The 17,109-nt window shown below is 39.0% G+C and overlaps 1 protein-coding gene across 1 annotated transcript; it reads left to right on the forward strand.

Annotated features, from left to right (window-relative positions):
• Positions 1-3,365: 3,365 nt before the first annotated feature.
• Positions 3,366-3,988, forward strand: LOC149215993 (uncharacterized). The gene has a single exon (XM_089391127.1). The coding sequence runs from the start codon at positions 3,380-3,382 to the stop codon at positions 3,779-3,781; it is 402 nt and encodes a 133-aa protein (XP_089247253.1). The 5' UTR covers positions 3,366-3,379; the 3' UTR covers positions 3,782-3,988.
• The last annotated feature ends 13,121 nt before the right edge of the window (positions 3,989-17,109 follow it).

The raw sequence follows: 17,109 nt of genomic DNA on the forward strand, positions 1-17,109 counted from the left end.
ATACTGCTTCGGGTGATATTACAACATGCGCTACGCAAGTTTTTGCCAAAAGGGTCAGGGTTTTGTTGGTTGGTACAACTAACTCTGAACCTGAGTCAGGACCCCCTAAGCCAACAAATGGTTCTGTTGTCGGGAATAGGATCTGCTTGAAAGAGATGTGTGATGTCGCATCACTGGAATCCGACTAAGAAATAAATTGAAAAGTGGTTGGATCGGAAGATTCACAAGTTTGCAACGTAATAAAACAGGAATCTGCGCCTGTTGAAGGAAGAGTAGTTGAACAGGTATCTATATACAGAGATACATAAGATCTTCTTCTACACTTTTCCCATTGAACTGTATGAGTGGTTAGCTAAATTAACAGACAATCAAGGAAGGTGGAAGCTCGATAGTCCTATAGTATGGACTCCAAAATTAGTGTGACGGTTAGAAACCTCTGAACACAAGATTGCGCGAGTTGTCGATCATTGGCTTGATCGAATTCTTGGAGGATTTGTCACATAATTTGTAGTTGTTACTTTGGTCAACTATAGTGAAGCGAAGCAACGATTTTTCAAAGGACTGCGAGGTAAGTATTTAAGATCATTGAATACTTGGATTAAAATATTGTTATGTGAAAAATGGGTGATGCCATTACCTTAATGTTTGGAGCTACGTGAAGTAGACGTTTCTTTAGAAATTGTGAAGGACCAGGACCAAAGTATAGTCCATTGATTTGATCTCCTCCAAGTGACGACAAAGGGGCAAAACAGACTCCACCGCGAAGCACTATTCAGCTAATCACTCAAGGGATCCTAGAGCAAATCATCCTTCCACTCCAGCTCCACCCCCACCTCCATCGCATGCACCTTCGTCCCCACCTCCACCTCCACCACCACCATTCAACATGGTGAATGCAATTAAGATGTCCATATTTAAGGGCATAGGCAGTGAAGATATAGAGCAGTTTTGGTTTGTTGCGAATGCTGTTTGGACAACGCAACAGATTACTGATGATAATATAAAGAAGGCACAATTGGTTACCGCTCTGCAGGATCACGTGCTAACCTGGTATATTAAATATTGTTCCGATAATCGCCTTGCAACACTAGAAGAGACGAAGGTAGCTTTAAACAAAGAGTTTAGTAAGCCTAAGTCTGACTCATAGTTAGTAATTGGATTCAAATAAATTATGATGAGGGTCGATGAGACGCCTTGGGAATTAGATCAAAGGTTGAAGTGTCAAATTCAAGAAGTTAACATGCATCTTATAGATAGTCAGCATCATGAATGGTTTATAGCTTCGCTTCTTTCCCACCTGAGAATTTTGTTGTCACAAAAGAAGATAACAACAATGGTAGAAGCCTTGGAAATCGCGATGAGGTTGTATGCATCACCTATTCAGGATGCGACCTTGGGGGTACAATAGATCCTGTTGGGCCTCAAAATAGTCCTTATTCTCACTCCATTATTCACCAATACCTTCACATTTTACCTTTATGTCACCTCCATTCCACCTCCACATCATTACATTTACCTCATTATTGGGTTATAACTATGCTTTTCCAAAGTTTATTAATTCTTAACATTTTAAAGTGGATTTATGGCTAAAACTTAGAAAATAATATGCTTATACTTATACCTAACAATTAGAATGAGTTTGTTGACATGTGTAGGTACAAAGGAAGCTTCCAAGGCATCCTTATGTGGCACTCTATGTTCAAATTCGAATTTGAGAAGATCATGGACCTCATGGAGGAGATCATGGAGGATAGGGTTATGTGTCACCATTGGTTGAGAAATATGTGGGTCAAAGGAGGGAATAGTGGGTCTACATTTATGAGGTGGTTATCATAGTTTTTGTATAAATAGGAGCACCTCCTCCATTCCAAAGGAGAGGACTCTTAGAGCATGTATCCAACTTATGATGGAATAGAATAAAGCTTCATTTTACATAAACTTCCATTATATAGTTTTAGATATAAATTGTGTTAATGTAGTATATGAATTTATGGAATAGTTTGTCACTTTGTTCCTAGGAGAATTGAGCTCACTCTAAAAGGATCAAAGAAACATTTTATTTCATATTAGATCTTATTTCATTTCATTGCTTAGATGTTTGAGGATTTGTTTGTGATTGATGAATGAGTTTTAAATTAAAATCTTATCAACATATGAGGGAGCAACCAAGGGTCTAAGTTAGGCTCTCTCTCTCTATTTGATTTGCATGATAGTTGAAATTCATTCTTTTACTTTTAAGTTTCAAGTTATTTCATTTCTTATGCTTATGAATGAATCTTAGTTTAGTTTGGATTAGTAAATGAGGGAACAATCAAAGGACTAAGTTAGTCTTTCTCTCTATTTGAATCTGAACAACAATTAAATTCATTCTCTTTATTTCAAGTTTCTAGTTTTATGTAATCTATGATTTCTTTTCAATCTATGATACTGTAGGGAAGGACAACCAGGACCTCCTCAATTAGGAGCCTCTTCTCTCGCATATTGTATTGAATTGTAAATCATTTAGTTAGACATAGAGTTAGTTGCCTACTCCTGCATATATTTTGATGGCACCATCACAAGCTTACGAGTTTCCCTAGTTGATAATTTAATGAAAGCAATTTAAGCAATTAAATTTCCCAACATTTTGTCGCCGTTGCCGGGGATGGTGCTAACGGATTAGGCATTAAGAATTTAATTCAGTATTAGTATTTTTCTTTAGAAAAACTAACTTGTGAAACCTAGTGACAGCAGGATATTCAAAAAGGAGTTCAAGTTTGAGTTTTCTGATGTTTTAGTATTTAGCTAGTTTTAAATTTAGTCCTTTTTAAAACCCCCCTGCATAAATAAAAACAAATCAAACAATTAGTATGCTCTCTTCTTGCGCTTCGTGCGATCAGGAAGATCAGAAAATCTGTTGATTTATTTCAAATAAAAATACTCTTGTTGGAAAATTGATCTGCAATATGACAATAAAGAATTTTGTGAATGAGAAAAAAATCATCTTAAAATAATTTAGATAAAATCTAGTTTTTTCTTTGAATTTTAGTTTTGAAAAAAAAATTAAAAAATAAAATAAAATAAAATAATAATAATAATAAAAAAAATCTTTTTGAAAACTAACCATTTTTATTAGATATAGGTTCAATTTCATTATTTTATTTATTTATTTTTTTAAAAACTTGAAAAAAATAAAATAAAAACAAAAAAATAAAATAAAAATGAAAAATAACCAGTCAAACTAAATTCTTTGCCTTCTGAGATCTTGATCGGTTTGTCTTCATTAATTGAATAACACAATACCATCTTCTGTCACAAGGTCTTATAAAGATCTGATGGGACCGCCCTGTGATCAAAGAACCAAACTAGACATTCAAAGCCTATTTTTATACAGGCCTGTATGATGACGAAGACACTGTTGTTTTTCCTGTTTTCTTTGCTATATTCCAAGACTGCGTTGGGAGACGATGGGGAATGTAGGTCATGGCTTGTTCAGTCCATTCCCACTGATATGCCAGAGCTTTCTCGGGTACCTGGAGTCATGTCCTCTGGCGATGTCTTGCAATGGCTTGTTGGGAACTCTAGTAGCAAATTGGACATAATAGCACAGTATTGGCAGTTACTGGCCCAACCTCAGAATCCCAAGTCTGGTGACTATGACCACTCTGCATCCGACATGGAAAGATTCGGGGCACCAGTTGGAGAAGCGGTGTTCAAATCGCTAGAGAATGCAGCAGACAAGAATGTTTCAATAAGGATAGTTCAACACTCGGGGGTTTCTCCAGATTATGATCAGGAGTAAGCACAACTTGCTGCTGGAAGACGTAATGTCAAAAATGTGACACTATTTTTGAGTGATTGGTGGGGATATGGCATTTTCCATGCCAAAGTGTGGATCTCAGACAAAAAGGATATCTATATTGGTTCGACAAACAATGAGTGGAAATCTCTTACACAGGTAAAAGAGTTGGGAATATATATTGTGAATTGCCCCACCATAGCAGAGAAGGTGGAGATTTACTTTGAAAAATTTATCTGTTCACTGCCTCTGTTTTCATACCAAGAGCATAGAACCAACACCCGATTTGACGAAACAGAGGACTTATGGAGAGTTTATAGTTGTAAACTTCTGCAGCTGCTTATCATCAGCACATCCTCCGAGCACAAACAAAGAGCATGCGACAGCCTCTGTTTACACTAATCTGGTGAAGTTCAGATTATTGCATGCCAGAACTAACAGGCTACGATCTCTTCAAGAGACTGAAGGAAATCAAGGGTTTGAAGGAGATACCTGTAATTATAATGTCATCAAGCGCATGTGCCACCAACGAATATGCAAAGCTTTGGTCACGGCTTCATTTGCCTCACTAAAATGCCTCCTCTATATTCAATTTAGTGATAAAAAAATTGGATTTGACTTATCTTGGAGAGATTTGGCATTTGCATTATCTCCTCTTGATTTTCTAGATAAAAAGCCAGATTTTCTGGATTTGACTTATTTTGAGTTAGTTTATTTTTAGAAATTTTCTTTATTAGTTTTTAATAGAATTAGTTTTTGTTGATTTCTTTAAAAAAAAAAAACTAACTCAAAATAAATAACAAATTAAAAAAAAAATATGAATTACATTTTATTTGTTTTTTTATATAAATAGAAAAAAGAATAATAAAAAAAAATTTCACAAATTCATGCAAGTTTGAAAATAAGTAATGGAACAATTGGAAACAAATTTTGAGGAACGATTTATTTGGAGAATTCTATAGATGAAGATTATCTTGTTTCGATAGCTTCATGTTGGCATTAAATTCATAAACGCTTTCTGTTGAATACTTTTATATGACATACTAATATGCAGAACAGATCTTTCTAATGCCAATCTTTTTGCCGAACAAATTTCATTTGACACCAACAGGGAGTATTACTTTTCATGGTTATTTTTAAGAATGGGTTGCTTTTAATATCATGATTAAGTCAATTTCAACACTTTGATTGTCCTTAATTTGTTTTATTTGGTATGAAATTTCTGCGTAAGAATCATGAAGAAACTGGCCATTTCTTCTAGAGCACACTTATGTTTTCTTTGTACCAAGTTTTTTTACAGGTTACAGGACAATCAAGTATTCATTAAGGAGATTACATTGTGCGCACAATTGGTCTTCAAACGACTAATTTCATGAAAAATTCTAAAGACAAATCCATGTCCACAACCATTACTTTGCACTCCCTTTTTGCAAAAGATTTTCCACCAATTGTCAATCCATAAAGCATACCATTTCCATGTCCATTTTTCACAGCAAGAGTATTTATTCATACACCGTGCATTTCCTTACATCCATTCCTTACAAGCTTATTGTCATTTTTCATTCCCCTTCATTTCCGCAATAAAAACCTTGCTTGAGTCAAAGTCCTAGAGTCTAAATATCATTGTAAAAAACACCTAGAGGCTTGCATGCCTTAATGGCAAGTACTCTTGCCAATGAACAATGGGAGTACATTAATATCCCTTGTTCATTGGATCTTGTAGGTGACTCGACCACGAAAAATTTATTCGTACCTACAAAGATGTGTTAGACATCCTGACTCCCATTGGAATCAATGGTGGGAGCTCTTGTGTTGGCTAGGGGCATTCATTAACGGACACTAAGTCAATAACTTCTTGCTATGTTCGACATCGACACATTTAATCACATAGTAAGATTTGTGCCATTGAGAGTTGAAGACTTGAAGACCCGTATTTCGAGGCAGATGAAGCCCAGTTCCTTTCATTGTTTTTCAGTTTGTCATCACTTGAGGACAAGTCAATAAATTAAGGTTGGGGGGGGGGGAATGTAACTTCTATATTTTGTATACCTTCCAAGCCTTATACATTTTCAGCCGCATTTAGCAGCAGATTCAACAGAAGATCCAACAACAGATTCAACAGCAGATGCAGCAACAATAAAAGATTCACTTTTTCGATTTCATCCACCATTTTCACAACCAAGTAAAGAAGACTATGAACAACAGCTTTTGCAGCCACACGTGCACAATTCTCATCCATTTTTGGAAGGGTAAGTTAGGGTATGATATTTCTAACTTTAAACCATTAAATTCCTTGAAAAGTTAGAATAATAATTTTTGGAAAAACTTCACTTCCTTTCCTCACTTCACATAACTGCCCAAACCATCCATTTAAGGGGAAGGATACATTTACATACATACTTTGTATATTCATATATCACATTCTAAAACCCACTTACCTTCAAACTATATTCACTATTACATGAGCATACAAATGGCTTTGTCAAAAGTATTTAAAAGTTAATTGGATGCCAACACAATCATGGTTGTTACACAAGAACCAACCATGATGCATTCCAAAAAAAATACTCTGTAATAAAAATCACATTATCAATATGCAAAGATCATACATTAAAATTGAATGCAACAAACAAAATATGGTTGAAACACAAGAACCAACCAAGTTGCAGTTCATCAAAAACGCTTTGTAAAAGTTAAATAAATGATATCATGCAGATTTTAAGCCAAAGCTCAAGTACCAAAAAGTAATGTAATAGATTGCATGAGGACATGAAATACCTTCAGTTTGGGGGTATGTTGGGCCTCAAAATAGTCCTTATTCTCACTCCATTATTCACCAATACCTTCACATTTTACCTTTATGTCACCTCCATTCCACCTCCACATCATTACATTTACCTCATTATTGGGTTATAACTATGCTTCTCCAAAGTTTATTAATTCTTAACATTTTAAAGTGGATTACCCGGATGCGGGTGGCAATATGTTTACCAGCAATGGGCAGCTGACATGACTTTGAAACCTGGCAGGACGGCCACACCAGGTGGCTCTGCCATACTTTAATGCCATTAAAGGCCGAGGTGAAGATTATGCAGAGAGGAGATGGCTTCGAGCGAGTGAACTTAACGGTTCTGTACGCAAGGTTGTTGGGTTTCGTAATGGAGGCCTCCAGAGAGTTCAGCATAGGGAACTACATAAATGCGCATCTGTGCCAGAATGAGAATGTCTGTGGTATTTTCATGCTCTGCTCTGAGCAAAGAGGAGAGGGTGCGATTTCTGGAGTTGTGAGCGGAGGCAGAGGCCACACCTCTGCTCAGGGGGTGCTCTATCGCTCTAAGCCAAGAACTCATAACCGAGTTCAGCTTTCAAATAGTGTGGTTCGGGGAGCTCAAGTTCTGTGTGGGGAAATTCGGTTTCACATCGTCAATCGCCCTCACGTTTCAAGGTTCATGGCGCCGAGACAGCGTGGAGTCCCGCGCAGAGGTGGTGTCTGGGGTATTAGCAGAAGGGAGGAGGTCCAGGCAAGGGAAATTCCACCATTGGCTATGGCTGCGCCTCCGTCTTCTCCGTCAGAGGAATCGGACGAGCAAGATAGTCAAATGCATACCTCTAGTTTCACTTTCAGATGCCGGAAAAAGAGATCGAAGGTGTCTTTGCTAATCACTGTTATTGCGACTGAGGAAGATGATGAAGATTCAGATAGCCAGGAGGAAGATGCCGGGGAGCTGGCTCAAGCTGGCATTACTCAAGAGAGGGCGGAAATTGGTAATGATAATCCTCCTCCAGTCGTAGTCAACCCTGAGGAGCATGCTCGTGTTCTGGGGCCGCTTCAACCGCCAGCATTCCCGCCGGGTTCCCGTCAGCCAGTGAACGAAGATGAAAATACACCAGAATTTGACAACAAAGCATAAGGTGAGCCTTCGAAGGCTAAATTTGTTGTTTTTGTTGCTGCACAGTGATTTGGTTTTGGAGTTTTGGAGGGGTCTCTTTCTTTCCGAGATGCCCAGTTTTTGCTTTAAGGGTAGCGGTATGCCCAGATTTCGCAGTGATTCCAGATCTCTGGAATCCCCTGTTATCCTACCCTCTAATGCCACAATGAATTCAGCAGCAAGGCGCGAGAGGCATGCAAAGGCTCTTTGGTTCTATGATTATGCTGTTGTTGTTCTTTTAGGAGGAATTTCTCTTGTAAGTCAGAGGACTAAATGCTGCTGTTTTGTCCATGCTCATTTCTATTGCATCTATCTTTGTAAATCAGGTAGCCTTGTGCACCTGTACTGCTTTTCAGATGGAGGGTGAAGTTATTCATCCTCAGAGGCGTGTTCCTCTCTCTGTAAATATTTTCTTTTTCTTAATATATTAGCTCAGTCTTTATGTAGAAAAAAAAACATTTTAAAGTGGATTTATGGCTAAAACTTAGAAAATAATATGCTTATACTTATACCTAACAATTAGAATGAGTTTGTTGACATGTGTAGGTACAAAGGAAGCTTCCAAGGCATCCTTATGTGGCACTCTATGTTCAAATTCGAACTTGAGAAGATCATGGATCTCATGGAGGAGATCATGGAGGATAGGGTTATGTGTCACCATTGGTTGAGAAATATGTGGGTCAAAGGAGGGAATAGTGGGTCTACATTTATGAGGTGGTTATCATAGTTTTTGTATAAATAGGAGCACCTCCTCCATTCCAAAGGAGAGGAATCTTAGAGCATGTATCCAACTTATGATGGAATAGAATAAAGCTTCATTTTACATAAACTTCCATTATATAGTTTTAGATATAAATTGTGTTAATGTAGTATATGAATTTATGGAATAGTTTGTCACTTTGTTCCTAGGAGAATTGAGCTCACTCTAAAAGGATCAAAGAAACATTTTATTTCATATTAGATCTTATTTCATTTCATTGCTTAGATGTTTGAGGATTTGTTTGTGATTGATGAATGAGTTTTAAATTAAAATCTTATCAACATATGAGGGAGCAACCAAGGGTCTAAGTTAGGCTCTCTCTCTATTTGATTTGCATGATAGTTGAAATTCATTCTTTTACTTTTAAGTTTCAAGTTATTTCATTTCTTGTGCTTATGAATGAATCTTAGTTTAGTTTGGATTAGTAAATGAGGGAACAATCAAAGGACTAAGTTAGTCTTTCTCTCTATTTGAATCTGAACAACAATTAAATTCATTCTCTTGTCTTTATTTCAAGTTTCTAGTTTTATGTAATCTATGATTTCTTTATAATACTATAGGGAAGGACAACCAGGACCTCCTCAATTAGGAGCCTCTTCTCTCGCATATTATATTGAATCGTAAATCATTTAGTTAGACATAGAGTTAGTTGCCTACTCCTGCATATATTTTGTTGGCACCATCACAAGCTTACGATTTTCCCTGGTTGATAATTTAATGAAAGCAATTTAAGCAATTAAATTGCCCAACAGATCCACTCTCAGTTATAGAGCCTGCACCTACAATTACAGAGTTTGAATAAAGAAAAGGAGGCTAAACGAAAAGTGTGCGTGGAAGTCTAATGTTTGAAGTGAAAGAGCCAGGGGCACAATAAATACCATTGTCTTGTGTATGTGAATTATGTTACAGGAGGGGGACCAATTCCCCTGAAAACAGAAGCCCCAATAGGGCTAAGCGTGGGAGCTGCACTATGGTGTGCTATTTGTCAGGTTGTTGGACAACATGCAACAGATAATTGTCATTTACTTCAAAAATTCGTCCAGACACCCCAATAGTTGTTCTGTAACTTTTGCAAATTGGTGGGCCACAATGAGCGCCACTATCAAAGCTATGAGCTGATGATGGAAAGAAAACCTACATACTGGATGCAAGCAGAAAATCGGCCTCCAGAGTAGGGCGCCAGAGGAGCGCACAAAGGTTATCAGGGACGCGGATGGGGCCAAGGAGGAGGAGGGCCTGGTAGAGGCTATGGTCAGATCATTTGCTACAATTGCGGATAGCTAGGGCACTACTCACGAGAGTGCCAGAATCCTACACACCCGTCATGTCAATACTGCAGACAGTTTGTCCATATTATAGAAGAATACCCGATATTAATAGCTAAATTGTAAGAAAAGAAAACACAACCTCAGCAGCCTACGCAGAATATACAAATGATGAGGGTTGAGCCCCGCGAAGAGGATAAAAGTGTTACCATTGTGCTAAGAAGTGGAATGATGACTGACGCCGATAAGGATAAATAGCCTGAAGAAGAAGGATGGTTCTGCAAAGCACTAGAGAAAGAAACTGGCTTTGATTTAGAGCGTGCTAAGGAAAAATTTATGGAAGCCATGAAGAGCTTCGCTGAGGCCTCCACCTCAGGAAGCCAGGACAAGGTGCAAAAAACCAATGAGCCTACAGAAGTTGATCCCTCTATACTCACTACGTTTTTGGAGACCTGCATATAATGTTGCACGATAGCAAAGTTGTGGAAGGTCAACAAGAATTAATAAATAAATGCGCCAACAAAGAGAAAGTCCCTGATGGACACCAGGTGGTCAGAAAAATTAGCAAACATAAGGCATAAACAAGACGCGATATGAGGCTCACCATGTAGATAGGTGATTATGAGATGGACCAGGTCATCTTGGATCTGGGGTTTGATGCAAACGTATTACCAAAAAAAACATCGGAAAGAATGGGGAGACCTATGCTACAGTGGTCTCTGATTCAGCTCAGAATGGTGAACTAGCATAAAATCATCCCCATGGGATAGTTATATGGAGTAACAGTTGATATAGAAGGTGTGAGCGCGATGACCGACTTTGAGGTTATAGAAATTGTCGATGACAGTAATCCATACTCCATGCTCCTGGGAATTGACTGGGCCATTGATATGAATGGGGTCATCAATTTGAAGAAGAGGACAATGTCCTTTGAAATAAAATCACTTCAGGTTATAGTACCGTTGGACCCTACAGAAGGGGTGTGATATATTGAACCAGTCCGCGATTATGAAGAAAGTGATGATGAACTGGATCAAATCTACAAAATAATAGCGTGAGATCAAGACTGGATCAATCCGATGGTAGATGGCCAGATTGCATGGGACCGAGAGAGTTTCTGCACCTCTGATTTAGACGAGGAATTAGAGCATTGGCAGAATCGCTTACATGAAGTGTCTACATTACGATGCAATATGACGACAAAGTCACTGCGTTGTGTTTCGTTGGAGGTAAGGAAAATACCCTATTATGATGTTTTAACTGACATAGATTTGTTCTTGGATGAATTTGAGCGCAAAGTCCCTGAGGATCACCACTTCCAACTATTATATTTGGCACTGCGTGCTACGCCTACACGATGGTGGGGTACGCATAAGGATACTTTTGTTGGATGGAAGGATTAGATAAGAATGATGAAGCTATGGTTTGGGCGTGTTAACCCCAAAATGGCTGAGAAATATAATGGAAGGGACGATCTACGTGATCACCTAGCGAAATGGACTAAAGCATGGGGAACAGAACTGCAGCCAGCGTGGGTACACATATTTTTCCATACTTTGGATACAATTCCCATGAACTGGTATCTGGAAACAAAGCTCTGCCATGGCACCATGGAATGGGATATGTTGAAGGAAGGGTTCTTATTGACCTTCAACTTTGAAGACGGCTTCGCAAGCATCGATGAAGCACTACAAGAAATTAAGGTTGTTATCTTCAAAATGCCAAAGGAACCTATGGAATGGAGCCAACTAGATTGGAGCACCCAGCTACGCCATGCACTGGAATGCTATAATGTGACCGCTGAAGAGGAGGATGAAGATCCGAGAAACATTAATATTATAGAGGTAGAATGGAATCGCTAAGTTGAAGGACCACAAATAGAAAACCTGGACATCTCCGTGTTGTTGAAGACAAAGAAAGTAAACATTGGCACTGACGCAGAAATGAAGTTCACAAAGATTGGAGATTATTGGGACGATGCTACCATGGATAAATTTGTTGAGTTAATCCGAAAATACCAAGATCTCTTCCCTACTAAGTTTTTGGATTTGAAGGGCATAATTGGTGATTTGGGTGTTATGAAGATCACTCTGAAGCTAGACGCGAAGCCTATTAAACAAAGGTCGTATTGCCTTAATCATAAATACAAGGAAAGATTTCACCAAGAGTTGGATAAGATGCTGGAGGCAGGCATCATAAAACTAGTTGAAGATTCTGATTGGATGAGCCCGATGGTGGTTTAGGAGAAGAAACAAAAAGGAGAAATAAGGATTTGCATCGATCTGCAGAAGCTTAATGATGTGTGTGTCCACGACCCATTCCCAACATCGTTCACAGATGAAGTGTTAGACAATGTTGGAGGGCAGGAGGATCCAAAACTGCAGACATTAAACATAGATGTAAGGGAGTTGTAGCGCCAATATGATGATGTCAGGGTGACTGCGTGCTCCTTAGCACCATCACATCGCCTTGCCAAGTTACAAGAAGGAAAACTGTTGCTGGCACAGGTGGATGAAGTACAAAAGAAGGAGGCCTTGCTAAAGGCCAAGTTGCAACCTTGGTTGGAGGAGGCTTATCAAGTCACTGAATACCATTCAGGATAAGCTTAAAGGACTACAACAGAAACAACAGATGATGAGGTTGGCCGTATTCTATAGGATAAAATGCACGGTGTATGGAGAATGGAGATACCCTCAAGAGTCTTCCCGGGACTCTTGGCAGACTATAAGATTATCTGCAGCTATCACAAAGTTACATGCATGTCCATAAACAATAACTAAATATCAATTCAAGACAGGTTGATTACCTCAAGCCTCCGTGTAGATTTGCTAGAGAGCACAATGCAATTAGGTGGAAGTCCCCTAAGTCGGCTTCAGATCAAGTCCTGCACATAGAAGAGACAAGCATAATCACAACATACAACCTTGATAACTAATACATGAATATATAAAAGACATCTAGTTACACATAACTAAGCTACTCATGCTAAAAGGTATTAGACAAACAACTAAATGAATGATAGTACCAACACCACGTAATAGACAATACAACTGCAGTTCTATATTAATGTCAGAAGAGTGATTACAACCATCTGTTGCATCAGCCTTCCCTTAGCCCTCCATCTCCTCTCTCTCTCCCTTCTTACCAACTTCTTATGCTTATATTTGAAACTATGCTCAACAATCAAGTAAGCTATCCTTTCAAATGATCTGACCTCTGTTGGGCATGGAATCCCCCCACAACATGTTTTGGGGCTCAAAACCCAAGTTTTGAGTCATTATTGTTGTAAAGACTTTGTGAATTGCGGGCACGGAGCGCCAATTGTATGTTAGAGTCATAGGGTTGTCTGCCCTAAGTTCTGAATGTAATGTCGGCCTACCCATGGTTCGCAGACCATGGGATTGTATAAATAGAGTGAGGCTCTAAGTTGTAAAGCACCGACCAAATGAAGAGGAATGGATAGAATAAGATAGTGAAGCGTAGAACGAGAGTCTAGGTATCTTGGGTCGTAGTAGTAGGAAGAGGCTCTGCAGCTGAGTGCGCAGAGGCTTAGTAGAGTCCACAGCTGAGTGTGTGGACACCTGCAACTGAGCGTGCAGGGTAGAATTGAGTCTGTAACAAAAGGAAAAAAATAATAAAGAGAAGTTTTATCAGAATTATGTGTATTTGTTCGGAATGGATAGAATAAGATAGTGAAGCGTAGAACGAGAGTCTAGGTATCTTGGGTCGTAGTAGTAGGAAGAGGCTCTGCAGCTGAGTGCGCAGAGGCTTAGTAGAGTCCACAGCTGAGTGCGTGGACACCTGCAACTGAGCGTGCAGGGTAGAATTGAGTCTGTAACAAAAGGAAGAAAATAATAAAGAGAAGTTTTATCAGAATTATGTGTATCTGTTCTTAACTTACTTCATGTTTTGATCTTATTGGAAATTATATTGTTTATTTACTGCACACACTTATATGGATTGTGAATATTGTTAAGTATAACTGAAAGCATACAAATAAGTTAAGGTAATCAACTAATATCAGGCTACAAATACGAACTTGCGTAATAACATTGTTCGAACCCTAAGTAAGGTTGCGCGAAGGCAGCATCTCGAACTGCGAGGTAAGGGTAAGTGCGTATAGCGACGTGCGCGCAGTGTTGAACCACAAACCACTTGAAACCATCAGACATCTCCAGGGTGTGGAAACCTGAATCAAGCTCCTTGCAATCCCAGCTCTCCAGCTCCTTGCAATCCCCGACATCCAAACTCTCTAAAGAAATCAAATGTTCCACACCTGGTAGATCCTGTATCTTAGGGCATCCCCAAACATCTAGGCTTTTGAGCTTTTGGAGGAACCTCAACAGTGGAATTCTCTCCAACTCCTTGCAATCCATGAAATTCAAACTCTCTAAAGAAATCAAATGTTCCACACCTGGCAGATCTTGTATCTTAGGGCATCCCTCAACATGTAGGCTTTTGAGCTTTTGGAGGAACCTCAACGGTGGTATGCTCTCCAGCTCCTTGCAATCCATGACATCCAAACTCTCTAAAGAAATCAAATGTTCCACACCTGGAAAATCCTGTATCTTAGGTCATCCCCGAACATGTAGACTTTTGAGCTTTTGGAGGAACCTCAACGGTGGTATGCTCTCCAGCTTCTTGCAATCCATGACACCCAAACTCTCTAAAGAAATCAAATGTTCCACACCTGCTTGATCCTGTATCTTAGGGCATCCCCAAACATGTAGCCTTTTGTGCTTTTGGAGGAACCTCAATGGTGGTATGCTCTCTAGCTCCTTGCAATCCATGACATTCAAACTCTCTAAAGAAATCAAATGTTCCACACCTGGCAGATCCTGTATCTTAGGGCATCCATCAACATGCAGGCTTTTGAGCTTTTTAGGAACCTCAACGGTGGCATGCTCTACAGCGCATGCAATCCATGACATCCAAACTCTCTAAAGAAATCAAATGTTCCACACCTGGCAGATCCTGTATCTTAGGGCATACCCAAACATGTAGGCTTTTGAGCTTTTGGAGGAACCTCAACGGTGGTATGCTCTCCAGTAGCACCCTGACAGTCAAACTCTCTAAAGAAATCAAATGTTCCAAACCTTGGAATGTTTGTATCCGGGAACTCCTAACATCCAACTTCTTCAAAAAAACCAAATGTTCCAAACCTGGGAGCGTTTGTATCTGCTGGCATCTCATGATATGTAGTGTATCGAGCTTTGTGAGGTACCCCAATCCTGGCATGCTCTCGAGCTTCTCGCATCCACCAACCGACAACTTCTTCAAAGAAATCAAATGTTCCAAACCCTGGAGCGATTTTATGTCATCGCAGGAAGTGACACTTAGTGTCTCAACATTTGTGAGGTGCTCCAAACTTGGTATGCTCTGCAGACTCTGGCATCCATAAACTCGCAGGCTCTGCAATGAAGTCAAATGTTCTAAACTTGGCAGTGTTTGCATATGCCAAAAGCTAATATCTAGTGTTTGGAGCTTTTTGAGCTGCCCCAACCCTGGTATACTCTCGATCAACGTCAATTCAGAAAGAGTCAACGTCTCCAAAGACGTCAAATGTTCCAGACTTGACAGCTCTCGTAGGCTTCTCAATCCAGAAAGCTTTAGATTTCGGAGCTTTGTGAGCGACCCCAACGTTGGTATGCTCTCCAGGCTCCAGCATCCTGTAATATCCAACGTCTGCAAAGAAGTCAAATGTTCCAAACTTGGCATCCTCTGCAGCTTTTGGCATCCAACATCAAGTATCTGGAACTTTTTTAGCTGGGCCAACCCTGGTATGCTGTGCAGCTCATCGCATCTCCTAATGTTCAACGTCTTCAAAGAAGTCAAATTTTCCAAACCCAAGAGCGATTGCTTCTCACGACAACCACCAGCATCTAGTGTTTGGAGCTTTGTGAGCTTCCCCAACTCTGGTATGTTCTGAAGCTTCTGGCACCTACGAACATTCAATGTCTCCAAAGACGTGAGACATTCCACACCTGGCAGCTCTCGTATCTCATTGCACTCACTAACATTTAATATCTGGAGCTTTGTGAGCTTCCCTAACTCTAGTATGTTTTGAAGCTTCTGGCACCCATTAACATTCAATGTCTCCCAAGACGTGAGACGTTCTAGGCCTAGCAAGTCTCGTATCTCATTGCACTCACTAACATTCAACTTCTTCAAAAAAGTCAAATATTTCAAACCTAAGAGCCATTGTATCTCGCACCCACCAACATCTAGTGTTTGGAGCTTTCTGAGCTGCCCCAACCATCCTATGTTCTGAAGATTCTTGCACCCACTAATATTCAACGTCTCCAAAGACGTTAGAAGTTCCACACCTGGCAACTCTCGTATCTCATAGCAACTACTGAAATTTAATATTTGAAGCTTTCTGAGCTGACCCTAGCCTCTTATGCTCTGCAACTTCTCGCATCCACTAACATTCAACGTCTTCAAAGAGGTCAAATGTTCCAAACCTAAGAGCGATTGTATCTCACAGCACCCACTAACATCTATTGTTTTGAGCTTTGTGAGTAACCCCAAACTTGGTAATCTTTGCAGCTTCTTGCATCCACTAACATTCAACTTCTTTAAAGAAGTCAAATGTTCCAAACCTGAGAGCATATGTATCTCTCTGCTTCCACTAACATCTATGCTCTAGAGCTTCTCGCATCCCCTAACATTAAAAGTCTCCAACGAGGTCAAATGTTTCAAGCCTGGCAATGTCTATATCTCACTGCAGCCACTGACATCTAGTGTTTGGAGCTTTGTGAGCTTACCCAACCCTCCTATGCTCTAGAGTTTCTGGCACCCGCTAACATTAAAAGAATCTAAAGAAGTCAAATTTGGCGAACACAAAAAATATAGAGGTAGAATTATTTACTCAGGCGCCCACGATTTAAGCTTTTGTGTCATCTATTCTTTTTTCAAATGTATTTGACGTTGAATAAAAATAAATGTTGAATAAATTTTACATGTAAATGCTTAAGTTAGTTATCATAAATTTTTGACTAGTTGAAATATAGGTTTAACGTAGAGGAAGCCAATGAAACCTAAATATTTAAGTTATTTATCATAATTTATTTATTTATTAAAGTATATGTTTAATGTAGAGGAAGTCAAAGGTCATTATCCAAATTTAAAAATTTGCCATCTTTTTCTAGATTTTTGTTGGATAATTATAACTGTTTTTTATTTTTCCCGAAAGAAAGCCATATAAAAGTAAGTTGTTATTTATCCCAATTCCATTAATAAATTATTTTATTTGAATTTGTTTTTTTATTTTATATGAATATTTTGTAAATTTGTCATTACTTATTAATGGATAGTTTGTTTTTTTGGATTTCTTATTATTTTATCTTTCACCAAATATTTTTGTCATTTATTTAT

Source organism: Pinus tabuliformis, chromosome 1_1 (genome assembly GCF_031772625.1).
Source record: "Pinus tabuliformis cultivar Carrire ecotype Pingquan chromosome 1_1, CPIR1, whole genome shotgun sequence".
NCBI classification, from domain to species: domain Eukaryota; kingdom Viridiplantae; phylum Streptophyta; class Pinopsida; order Pinales; family Pinaceae; genus Pinus; species Pinus tabuliformis.